Raw genomic sequence first — 12,167 nt, 5'->3', positions numbered from 1 at the left:
AGAATGTCAAGGGATGGAGATCCGCTCAGAGGGTTTCAGCCTGAACCTGGGTCCAGAGCCTCAGAGAGAAGCCTTTTTCTGGATTACCGGGATCTGGTGGGAAATCTCCGATGGGGCTCCTCTGCACCTGCTGTGGTCTCCTGGGACCCCTGACATCTCTGAGCAGAGCAGAGTGCCTTCATCGGAGCCTCCTGCAGGCGCACGTGCGCCCGGCTCCCACTTAGATAGATGCTTGCTTCTTGAAGTGTGCTCGGAGCAGCCCATGCAGGCGCCTCCCCCTGCCATCCTTCTCTTGGCGCAGACGGTTCTCTGCCCGGTGGCGACAGGCTGTTCTTGTTTGTAAACAGAAAAGACACCATCGTTGCTTTTTTTTCCCGCTTTCCCAAAACACGAGGCCGACTTCAACGCCGCGTGTCAAGTGCTGGCTCCATGTGTGCACGTGGTGGGGTCCTGCTCTCCTCCCCATCAGTGCCTCCACTCCTGGACCCCGGGAGGCATGGTGACTTCACCAGCTGCGTGAGGTGTGCCAGCCAGGGCTGTGGACACATGGGGCCCCTGGGCAGATGCCAGAGGCTCTCTAGGCTGTCAGTGACCCAAAAAATCACTGTTGATTTCTGTGACTCAGAAGTGAGCCTAGCCCACACTCCCCTCAGGTGTCTTGAAACCCTGGCAGAGGTGTGGTATCAGGTACAGTCACACTGGGGAGGGCCGGGCTGTGAAGACCTGGTTGGTCTTAGAGGCCCGAGGAGGCCACCTGGATGGAGAGAGTGTTGGGGGCCCAGTCCACCGGGCTGTGGGGAGGAGGGGGCAGCCTGCGGGAGCAAAGGGAGGAGGCAGCCTGGGCAGCAAGCAGGAGCGCTGGGCCCCTGACCGCGAGTCCGGGCTGGACGGGCTGCGGGGACCATACCCAGGATAGCCCAGAGCCATGCACGCAGTGGTGGAGGCGGGGAGATGGTGGGTGACAAGGCCCACAGTGCATTTCCCAGCCCTGCAGCGCCTCGTACCTGATGCTCCTGCTTTCCCCGCCACGGTGGGGCCCGTGCTGCCGGGGGCCTGGGGCAGGGTGGGCTTCATGGTGGAGGCACAGTTCCTGGTCCACCTCTTAGGTCTCTGGCTCTGAGTTCCCTGGAAGCAACCCTGCCGCCCCCATGCCCTCTGGGTATAACTAGGTGTAAACCACCGGGAAGTGGCTTCTCTGATTAAGGGGCCCTGCCCACAGAGCAGGGAGGGTGTAAACGTCCAGGCCCAAGTGCTCAGGTGTCAGATTTTTCAGGGAGGGGCATCCCAGAGGGCCTTGCCCTGAAGGCTGAGGGACTGCATGCGTGGGGGCTGACTCCCTGGGGCCAGAGTGGGTGTTGGCTAGAGGCTGGCTTGTCACCCCGGCTCTGAGGCCTCTGTGACAATGTTCTGGGCCCCAGCCAGCTCTGGTGCCCACCAGGTTCTCACATCCCCACCCTCAGAGGAAAAAGTTGGTCTCTCTGCACCGGTTCCTCGAGCCTCACTGGCCAGTCTGTGGGGCTCGGGCACGGCTGTCTCCCCCCCTCTTGTCCACCCTGCAACACTGGGACGCAGCTCAGCTGGGCAGCCAGGAGGCTGGGGGATGCTTGTCTGCACTGCCACTGTGGTGCTGACACATGCATCCTCTCTGGAAGGGCTGAGGGGGAGCTGCTGGCTGAGTCGAGCGGTCCAAGTAGACCAGCTCGACCTGCCAGTTGCTGTGGGTGACACTCCCCACCCCTGAGCCAAGAGCAGGTGCGCTTCAGGCTGGAGTCAGGCAAGACTGGGAGACGGACCCCTGCACAACTGGGACTGACTTGAGTCTCAGAAATGCTTTAGAAAGTGCTTAATTTGAGAAGGGTCCTGGTGCACAGAGCCCGGGGGTGAGTGGTCGGGTTCCTTCATAAGATGGAACCGGGATTGACACGTGCAGGATGCCTGCTGGGTGCCAGGCGGGGCCGTGAGCGTGTGGCCTGTCACCACTGCTCTCCGTGTAGGGGGATGACCGTGCATTGTCTGAAGGGACAGAGACACGTGGTCAGCGACCTGAGGCAGTGGCCTGGGGCCCAGAAGCTGGGCTTGTTTTCTCCAGGTCTGTCCGGGAAGTCTGAGCTCGGATCCTGTGCCTTTAAGAGTACCCACGTGAGGTGCCATCCTATGGCCTGCGTGTGGGGCGGGGGGTGGGGGGGTGGAGCCGAGCTGTTACTCTACCACGTGGGACATTTCTGGGAGAAGCGCCAGGCACAGAGCGGGTGTCAGGCCCCTCTGGGATCCCTCCTGGATGCCTTGTTTTCCCTGGATCACATGATTCTTAAGGGAAGGGCTGAGTGGGTCTCCACCCCATGGGTCCAGGGCCTTCTGCAGCGTAGTGGTCCATGCTGCCCTGTCTGCGGGTTGAGTCTCTGGAAAACTCATTTTCCCCAAAAGGTGCCTTTGGAACCAATGCCCTAGACCCTCATGGGGACCCGCTCTCCTGGCTGGCCTGCGGGTGGCCAGCTGGAGCCCCGAGTCGGTGTCTGGCAGCTGTGCCCATTGGGGGTGGTGCGGCCGTGCAAGTCCCATCTCCTCCCACGAGCCTGGCCGACTGGGCAGTGAGCCATGGGCTGGACAGGCTGTCATGCCGCGATGACAGCTGGGATTATCACTGGAGGTGGTAATTCCCACATGACAGCTTCAAGTTTCAGGTCAAGGGCTGAGGCTCATCCTCGGCTCCTCTTGCATCTGGATGGAGAGCCTCGCTGGCTTGTTTACCACCTGGTTCCTCAGCTGTTTCCCAGACCCTGTGCTCCACAGAGACCCTGAGGCCCCCAGGAGTGGGGGAGCACATCGCGTCTAGGACAGTGGGGGGGTCATGCCTTCCTGGTGGGTGGCTCTGAGATGGTGGAGTGGGGCCAGCTTTTGGCGCCCTGGTTGGCTTTGGGGTGGACCAGAGGGACAGAATCACAGTGCCAAGGTCACCCCTTGACCCACGGAGACCCAACCGGTGCCATGGATCCTGCTGGATCCCAGCCCCGGGAAGAATCTTGCTGGCAGCCCCGAGCACGTGAGCCCTGCCGTGTTTCCAGAGTGAAGCCCTCAGCCTGGTGTGGACATAGGAGAAGCGCTGAGGATGCCAGGCGAAGTCAGGCAGGGGGACATCGTGCAGCTTTCTGGGATGGGTGCTGGCAGCTGTCACAGGCTGGACCGCGGGAATGGCCGAGGCTTCCGATAATTACAGTAAATGATGCTTGTGCTTCTAGATGCTTCCTCCCTCTGGGAGGTGGCCTGCTTGTCACCCCCCGGGGTGTGTGGGTGGAGTGTCATTATCCCCATTTCACTGGTGGGAATGTGGAGAGATGAAACAATGCCGCCGGGCCCGCGATGATGCCAGCTTGTTTATTGTCTTTCTTTGCGGTAGGGATGATTGAAGGAGGCCCCGGAGGTCGGGCTAGTGGAGCCTGGAAACAGAGGGCATTCTGTCTCCTTTTCAAGATATGTTAAGTCCAGGATGGATGAGTTCCTGACCCTCCCAGGATTCCCATGCACAGGTTTTCCAAGAGAGCATCCATTTGGGGCTAGACTTTGAGACCTTGCACCTTCTGGTCTGTTCCTTGCCTTTGACATCTGAGACATCTCAAATTCAGGTACAGAATACCAGATATCACCCCTTTACACAAGCCCACTCCGAGGCCACCCTCAGGACTCCTGAAACTGGGGATCCAGCTCAGGGTGTGGCTGAACCCGTGAGGTCCCTGGAGGTGGCCTTGGCCGGGCAGACCTCCCAACTTTGCTCAACTTTCCAGCCCTGGGGCTCAGGACACATTGCTTCCACTTCTAAACCGTCAGCTTTTTCTGTTAAACAAGGTGTCCGCGGCCACCTTGCAGAGGTGTGAGGATTCGTGGTGGCACACCTGGCCCAGACCTGGTGCTGCTGCTGGGTCACCTCCTGGAGATCTGAGCCCCCGACTCAGGCTGGCACCCGGGGGCGTCCCCCTCAGTGCATCTGGAAGCCAGTGAGTCTCCAGGAGTGCCGTCCACTGGGCTGACCCAGGACTGGGGCAGGGGCGAGACTGACAGGCTCCCACAGAACCCCGGGCTCCAACAGCAGCCCTCCCGCCAGGGCGCAGCCACTAACTGGATGGGGGACCTCTTGATATAAAGAATTTTGGCCCACTTGGTGTAGCTGCCAGCCTGACGGTGGTAGGGAAAACAGGAAAACCTCCCAGATCGACCAGCTATATCTCAGAAACGGAGCAGCCTCTCATTGCCTGTGGGTGGCCTGGGGTGACAGTGCCAGGCCGGACTGACGTCTGTCCGGAATGATGCTCTGGGTCTTCAGGAAACAGCTGGATTATGTTCCCAGTTCCCCATTTAAGAGAGAAAAACAGGTCTATTTTGTTCTTTTTTGTACCACTTAGATGACATAATGTAACCAAAAACTAAACACTTCCAAGTAAACGGTTCAGTGGCACTTGGTCCATTCACGATGCTGTGCGCTCACCACCTCTTTTTAGCTCCCAGACATTTTCATCACCCCCGAAGGAAACCCCAAACTCGCGAGGGTTCTACTTTCTGTCACTGCGGATGTGCCTGTTCTGGATGCTCCATGTACACGGGATCAGACAGCATGGGGTCTTTTGCCTTCTTGGCATAACGCTCTGGGGGTTCATCCTGTGGTGGCAGGTGTCCGTACTCGCGACCTTTCTGAGACTAAACAGTACTCGACTGTGTGGATAGACCACTTGGGTGTACTCATCAAATGATGGACATTGGAGTTGTTTCACCCTTCGGCTATTGTGAAATAGAGTGCTCTTTAAACTTGCTGATTTAGGTTTTGATTTGAACTCCTGGGTTATATGCCTAGGAGGGAAATTGCTGGGTCATAGGGTTATCAGGTTGGCCTTCTAAAAACATCTTCTCTTTGAAATGTGTTTGGAAAGTAAGCGAATAGGCAGGTCACGCAGGTGGACGGGTGCAATCAGGTTCCACCTGTTGGTCTCTTGGAGGCTCAGTTTCCCTGTCTGAAGAATGGGCATCTGGAAGTTCCTGCCCCTAAGGGGATGGAGAGGCTCAGGGAGATGGTGTGGGTGCCTGGGCTGGGGGCAGTGCTGGGCAAAGGTTGGCAGGTGTTTTGCAAAAATAACCATTAGCAAACATCAAAATTTGAGGCTTTTCCACTGTTTGGGACACTGACTTCCTTGAAGCACCTCAGACGTTCACTGACTGTACCCGAGCTTCTGCTGCACAACAGACAGGGCCTGATCCCCAGGACCCGTGGCCTGTCCCCTCCTAGCGCATAGGGCGGTGGGAGGAAGGCTCAAACTGAGGATGAGTGTGGAGTCCAGAACCAGCTCTGTCCCATGGAGCCCGTGGGCTCTTCTGTGACCTCCCTCCCAGCCCAGTTTTCAGGGGCGACGCCTCCCTGGCAGGACCCCCCAAGGATATGAGCCACCATCAGGAAGAGTTCCCAGCACTGTGCCATCACTGCCATGGTGCTACTGGCCTGGGACCCAGGGTGGGAGTGGGGCTATTAGGCAGGCAGGTGCCCAGGCGGGGCCTCTGCAGATATGATGCGCTGGGGGCTCCGGGCCTGCCTCACTGCCGCTGGCCGAGCCACCAGAAGGAGGCTGGTGTTTGATCAGCTTTTACTTTTGTAAACAAATGTGGCCCAGCCGTTTGCTGGAAGTATAAACAGGGACTGGAGACCACCCTGCCGCTGGGATCTTTCTGCGTGACTGAGTTCCTGCCCACCCATCCAAGTTCCAGGGCCCCTTCTCTTGTTCCGTTCTCTTGACCCGTGTGTGTGCTGATCGGTGAACTGCTCCCCTGGTCCTACCTGTTGTCCCCATCTGTTCTGGGCAGGGAGGGCTGAGAGTGTGACCTTTGCTCCTCCAGAGGGCCTGCTCCAGCCTCAGCCTGGGGCACATTGGCCAGAGGGTTGGACAGGAGCTGGGATCTGGGACAGGAACTGGGGATCCTCCATGCATGTCGGGTCCAGGAGCCCCACCCCACTCCCCTGACCCAGCTTGGCTGCTCCCTGGAGATAAGTCGCCAGCAGTCCGGGCTCCATTCTGCACACATTTCCCAAGAGCTCTGCAGCGGGGGTCCTGCAGGGCGGGGCAGAGGCCTCAGAGGGGGCCTGGCTCCCTGATATGCAGAAGTGGGAATGGGGAAGGGGGTGTCGAGGTCGCTGGGGTCCCCTTGAGGGGCTGGCAGGACTTAGGCTGATCTGAGGGCAGCTGGTGTTTTCCAGGCAGGTATGGTGTGGGTGTACGTGGGCTGCAGGCTCATGCTGTGCAGTCACTGGGTGTGATCTGTGATGGGCCAGGTCCTCCTCTGACCTCAGAAAACCGGCCAGCAGGAGTCGTCAGCCTGGGTCAGGAAAGTGCAGGTGGACAGAGAAGAGGCCCCAGAAAGGGATGCTGTGCAAACTCTGCAAGAAGAGGGAGTGGCTCAGACCGGGCGTGTGGCCGCCGGCGACAGTGGCTAGTGCCAGTTTGACTGGTGGGACAGCGTGGTGGTTGGTTGAGGCTGCCTTTCCAGGGAATGCCAAGGCTTCCCTTGATTGTCTGTTATTAAACAGATACACAGGTTAGGGGATATAAGGCCTGGGTGCCCATCAGCCAGCCCTGTCTCACAGCTCAGGGAGCACACCCTTGGAAGTTTCGATTCTCTGCCTATTTTGTTTCTGCTTATTTGGGACGTGACTGCAGAGGGACTGTTAGAGATTAAGAGGGACCCCCCTCGTCCCTCCCCCGATCCCCTCCCCCGCACAGCCACCCAGCATGGCCAGCTGGAGGGAGGAGCCTCCAGAATGTGTATGTGTTTCGTTCAGTATACGTAACATAAAATGGACCATGTTTATCCTTGTAAGTGTGCAGTGCAGTGGCATTAACCACATTCACATTGTTGTGCAACCATCCCCACCATCCATCTCCAGATCTCCTTTCATCTTCCCAAACCCAAACTCTGTCCCCATTAATCAGTGGCTCCATTCCCTCCCAGCCTCGGCCCCCGGGAGCCCCCGCCCCATTTGCTGTGTCTGTGAATTTGCCTGCTCTGGGGACCTCATCTCAGTGCAGTGCTGGAGTGCGTCTGCCCTTCTGTCACTGGCCCGGCTCACTGAGCACAGCGTCCTCGAGGTTCCTCCGTGGTCTGGCACGTGTTGGAATGTCCTCCCTTTCTAAAGCTGAGTGATATTCTGCTGGACGGGTAGACTGGCCCATTCATCCATCAGTGGATGCGTGGGTTGCTGCCATCATTTGGTTGTTGTGAGTAACGCTGCTGTGAACGTGGGTGTGCAAATAACTCTTCCGGTCCCTGCTTTCAGTTTCCTTGAATGCATGCCCAGAAGTGGGATTGCTGGATCGTGTAGTCATTCTCAGTTTAATTTTTTGAAGGATTGTTTTCTAAACCAGCGTTGTCCTTGAGGTGTAAGAATGGGCGTGACCTGGGCACTGACTGCGACCCCCCCCCCCCCGCCCCAGGACTTACTCCTCCTTTTTCAGCTGGGGGCTGCCTTTCTTTTTGCACCAGAGATTAGACTTTAGATTTGCAGACTGCTGGGCTTGGGGCCTTTGAGTCAGCTTGCCTGGAGAGGAGGAGGCTTCGGACTTCATTGTGCAGTCCCTTCTCCACACTGAGCCGGGGGCCGTGAATCAGTCCACGCTCCTCCTCCCCTCTCTGCTGGTGAGTGGTTCAGTGGAGCCGCCCTCCTCTCCCTGAGCCTCCAGAAGCTGTGGGATCCCAGGCCCACACCCCCTGCTCTCCCGTGTTTGGCTTCAGCTTTGGGGAGAGCTTGGCAGGGAGCACCCAGCTGCTGCAGCCACCAGGTCCCCAGTCCTTCCTGGGGTGGCCGGGCCCAGAGCAGTCTTCCCCGTGGCTGTTCCTGGCCTCTCTCCGCTTGGCTTTGGTTCTGGGGAGACAGCAGCTTTCAAAAATCCCCTAATAATGCGCCTTATGCTCAAGAGGAGGGAGCCCCGCCTTGTGGGGGGACCTCAGGTGTGAAAACCACGCTGTGAGAGGAAGGCGGGACCCTGTGCCCCAGTTAGAATGTGAGTAGGGAGGGCGCAGGCTCTCTTCCCGCCCACCACGCTGGCATTGGGACAGCCTGGGGGAATCAGCGAAATGTGGGGGTCGAGTCCAGATCAGCTGGACAGTGACTGGCCTGAGCCCCCAGGTGGAATGCAGGAGGGGTGGCCGGCTGGCCAGAACCCAGACGTTAAAGCATCATTTCCTCAGACGTCGGTTTGGGGAGATGTGTGCAGGCTGGGAAGACGGCTGGGTTTTAGTTGCCGGGGAGCCTCGTAATTTCCCCCCAGAGCCTGGCTGCCAACCTGGTCCCTCAGTCTCACCTGGTGTAGGTGAAGAAGCATCCACGTCGGAGCCAATGGTTCCTTCGACACTGACTGGCAGACCCGCACCAGTGACTTGATTTTGTACCAGGTTTTATCCTGGGTGTTGCTGAATCATCCCGTGACTTCACAAACGTGAGTTCTTGCAAATCCTCCGGGGTGAGCCCTGGGGCTCTGAGCTCAACCTTGAGGTCCTCACTGAGGGCTTCCCGGGTGTTGATTTAACCTTGGACGTGAGCTCAGTGTAGTTACAGGCCCGGAAATCAGGTGGCGTGCTCAGATAAGAGGGTGGGTGTTCTTCCAGGCGATGAAGAATATGTTGATTTTTTTAAGATTGCTATTTTGAAAAACAGTTCAAAGATTCTTAGAGAGGACATGAGGACGCTGATGATTCTGAGCTAATGTAAAAGCCAGGTGCAGAGGCAGGGTTGGGCGGGAGGCAGAGGATGGGAGCTGTTGAAGGAGGTGGGGAGGGGAGGGCACAGCCACCACCCTGAAGAACGACAGTGACGTTTTAGAGCTGAGGGGGCCTCTATCCATGGTCCAGTTCACAGGCCCAATTTTAAGTCAGGAAACCCAAGACGTGGATGGCCCACTGACCTGCACCATCTCAGGGGTGCGGCCACCTGGCAGGACCAGAGCCTCTTGCTTCAGAGAAGTTCCCACCCCAGCTTAGAGCTGGCCCACCTGCTCCACCTGGAGGGCGAGTCCTAGGTTGCAGGACTAGAGCAAAGAGCCTGGTGGCCTAGGGGGACCACTCAGGTTCACGGGAGCAAGGCCACAACAGCTGAGGCCTTCTGCCCTTGTGCCCGCCCCCCGCCTGCCTTGGGAAGCAGCTCCAGTGGTTGGCAAGTTTTGAATAGGGGTTGCAGTGACTTAGGACAAGAAGGCCTCTGTGTTGGTTTTATTCAAAAAAGAAAAATCTGTGATTCCCCAAAAGAAAGTGGAAGCTGAAATCAGAGTCATTTTGGGGGCGGGGGGGCGGGATTAGGGGTCTGCGTTAACAGGGTTTTGTGTTTTCTAATACAGTCGAACCCTCCATAGCTGTCTTCAGGGATGCTGGGTGAGAACTAGTTAAGTGCCTTTGAAAATTCATGGGAGGAGGAGGCAGAACTTGGGTACAGTGCCAGAGTGTGTGCTTAGCATGCATGAGGTCCTGGGTTCAATCCCCAGTTTGTTAAATAAACAAACAAACAAACCTGATTACCCCCCCCAAAAAAAACCCCCAAAGCCCAAGGTCCAGGGCATCTGAGCAGTGATAACCCAAAACAGTGATCCTGGTACCTGCAGCCCCTTCAGTGGCCCATGGATTAAGGGTCCACAGGATTGAGAGGTACCAGGATGCCTCTGCAGCTTGTTGAAGGAACCCACCCAGCTCTCAGGGTCTTCCACCTGGTCTGCTACCCTCCTGTGGACACACCTGTATGCAGTCGGCACCTGTATGCAGGCACCAGGGACACGGGGTAGTGGTGGAGTCAGCCAGCACGTGTCCGTCCTGGTGGAGGTAGTGCCTTGAGTCTGTGCCCCGGCTGCCTGCTGGAATCCCCAGGGAATCCTTTATGGTCACTAAGACCCAGGCTATTCCAGGCATCTTGATTCAGTTGGTCTGTCTTGGGCCCGCCTGTTATGTTTTCAAAGCTCCCCAGGTGACACATCAGTGTCACCAGGGCTCAGGACACCTGTTAGAAGTCACAGGACCAGCTGAGACATGGGGGTGGAGAAACTGGGGTGAGGCACAGGCGTGCACGGGACTGGGACTTTGGCCATCTGTGGACACCCAGGCTTGGCGGTCGGTCTTAGCCTGTAGTGAGCAACTAGCCACCCCAGCTGCCACTTCTCTCAGCTGCCCACGTGGAAAGAGCTGAAAACAGTCGCCTGTCTACAGTCCAGGAGCCCAAGAGTGGCCCTGTGCCGGGCCCTGTGCCCACCTGGCCTGGGTGTGTTTGGTGGTGGACGTGGTTGTAAACTGGGGACTGACCGCCTGGGAGGCCACGTGTGCTATGGCCTGGGCTGCTTGCAGCTGAGTCATAGTGAAGTGACTCAACCCAACTGGAATTACCTCTCAGAAATTCCACAGCAGAGAGGGTGCCCTTTGGAAGGAGCTGAGAAGTGGCCCTCATGTGAGACTTGGAACGGGCTGGGCCCTCGTAGGCTGGTGGCCCAATGAGGGGTCCCCTAGATTAGAACAATTCTGAGAACAGAGAGACAGAAGGGCCAAGGGCTTAGAGTTAGCCTGGGAGGCGGGGTGACCGCCTTCAGGTGCCTGCAGGAGGGAGGTTTTCGCTCTGTAACTATATGGTCCCAAACAGCAGGGAGCCTGTTGCAGGATAAGCCGCTCTGCTCAGAGGGACACCTGGCTGGGAGGGGCCCTGCGGCCTGTTCCTGGCCCTACACCTGGGTCGGCAGGATCAAGTCAGATTCCATGGACAGGGGTTAAAGGACGTCCCTGACAACTAGACACTAGCATTGGGGGTCCGCCTTTTAGGCCCCACTGCCCCAGATAGCGCTCAAAGCCCAGACTTGTGTTGCTGGTGGAGCGAGTCGCTGGTCCACCCCACCTCGCCCTGCCACCTTTGGCCAGTCAGTTGTGAGGTCAGTCTACCTGAGGTCCCTGTTTGACACCTGCAAGTGACAGGTAGGGTACGGCCCCTCTCCTCGTCTCTAACCCCGGGTGCCTCTCTGTACACACAGATGCGTCGTTCGGAACGCCACCGGGGTACGGCTGTGCTGCGGACCTGGCTGAGGAGCAGCGCCGGCACCAGGACGGGCTGCCCTACATCGACGACTCGCCCTCCTCCTCGCCCCACCTGGGCAGCAAGGGCAGGGGCAGCCGGGACGCACCGGAGGCCACCAAAGCGGTGAGTCCCCGGGCCGGCGGGCCCGGTGTGAATGGGGCTGGACTGGGCTGCAGACCCGCCATCCTCGCGAGCAGGTAGCAAGCAGGTAATGGGGCCGTCAGTGATTGGAAGTCGGAGTCACTAAAACCCCTCAGCCCTGCATCTGGTGCACAGAGACCACCTGCTGGGTGCCGAGCAGGGAGGTGATGGAGCTGCCAGCCAGGGGTGGAGGAGGCAGGCAGCCCATGCTGAGGCTGAGAACTTGGCTGCTGTCTAAAGCAGCAGGACCTGGGGTGGTGGCCCCAGCAGGGGCTGAGTGCACAGTGTCCAGGCTTCTGTCCCCAGACCCCACACGGTACCCTTGCCCCTTTTACCCAAGGACACACTGTGTGACTGTGTTTGCTGGTCACAGTGACCTGCCAGGCCCGGTCGCCAGGGCGCCAGCGAGGGACAGCCCTGGGGTCCAGCACTGGGCCTCAGCAGGGAGGGGCAGACGCAACCCCACCCGCACCTTCTCCCAGCTCCGTGGTGGGGCTGGTCGGCCTCCAGCGGGGAGCCTGTCATGGACACAGGAGGCCCAGAAGGCCTGTGCGCCCAGGATCAGCAGAAGTGGCCTTGGCTGGTGGGGCCCACGACACAGTGAGGACTTTTGTTTTGTGAGTGTTTTTTTTTCAGGAGGGAGCCAAAATAAATGCATATACTCCTTCAGTGGGTCACTCCTACTCAGAAGTCAGTTTTACGTCTTCACGAGGGAACTAAAAGCTGGCTCCAGAGTGAAGGCAACGGACCTGCTTTACGATCTTGCCGCTCTCCTCCCCGTGCCCAGTGCGCCTGGTCAGCAGCTGTGTCTGTGGGACAGAATTGATAACTCTTCACTCATGTTTTTAACCAGCTGTTCGGGGGCCCCCGGGAGGCCTGCAGCAGGCTCAGCTCAGCCACGTTCCCTGGTTCTGGGGTCCAGACTTAAATGGGGGTCATGGATGTTCTCACCCATCCTCCC

General features: G+C 58.3%; 1 protein-coding gene across 2 annotated transcripts in view; it reads left to right on the top strand.

Annotated features, from left to right (window-relative positions):
• BCR (BCR activator of RhoGEF and GTPase) overlaps positions 1–12,167 on the top strand; it is an 88,781-nt gene that overhangs the window by 31,295 nt on the left and 45,319 nt on the right. For both annotated transcript variants that reach the window (XM_032471657.1, XM_032471656.1), the window contains exon 2: positions 11,022–11,188. In XM_032471657.1, coding sequence (XP_032327548.1) covers positions 11,022–11,188 — 167 coding nt within the window. The remainder of the gene's footprint in view (positions 1–11,021; positions 11,189–12,167) is intronic.

The sequence above is a fragment of the Camelus ferus genome, chromosome 32, assembly GCF_009834535.1.
Source record: "Camelus ferus isolate YT-003-E chromosome 32, BCGSAC_Cfer_1.0, whole genome shotgun sequence".
Classification (NCBI taxonomy): domain Eukaryota; kingdom Metazoa; phylum Chordata; class Mammalia; order Artiodactyla; family Camelidae; genus Camelus; species Camelus ferus.
This window is presented reverse-complemented; position numbering and strand designations above follow the sequence as displayed.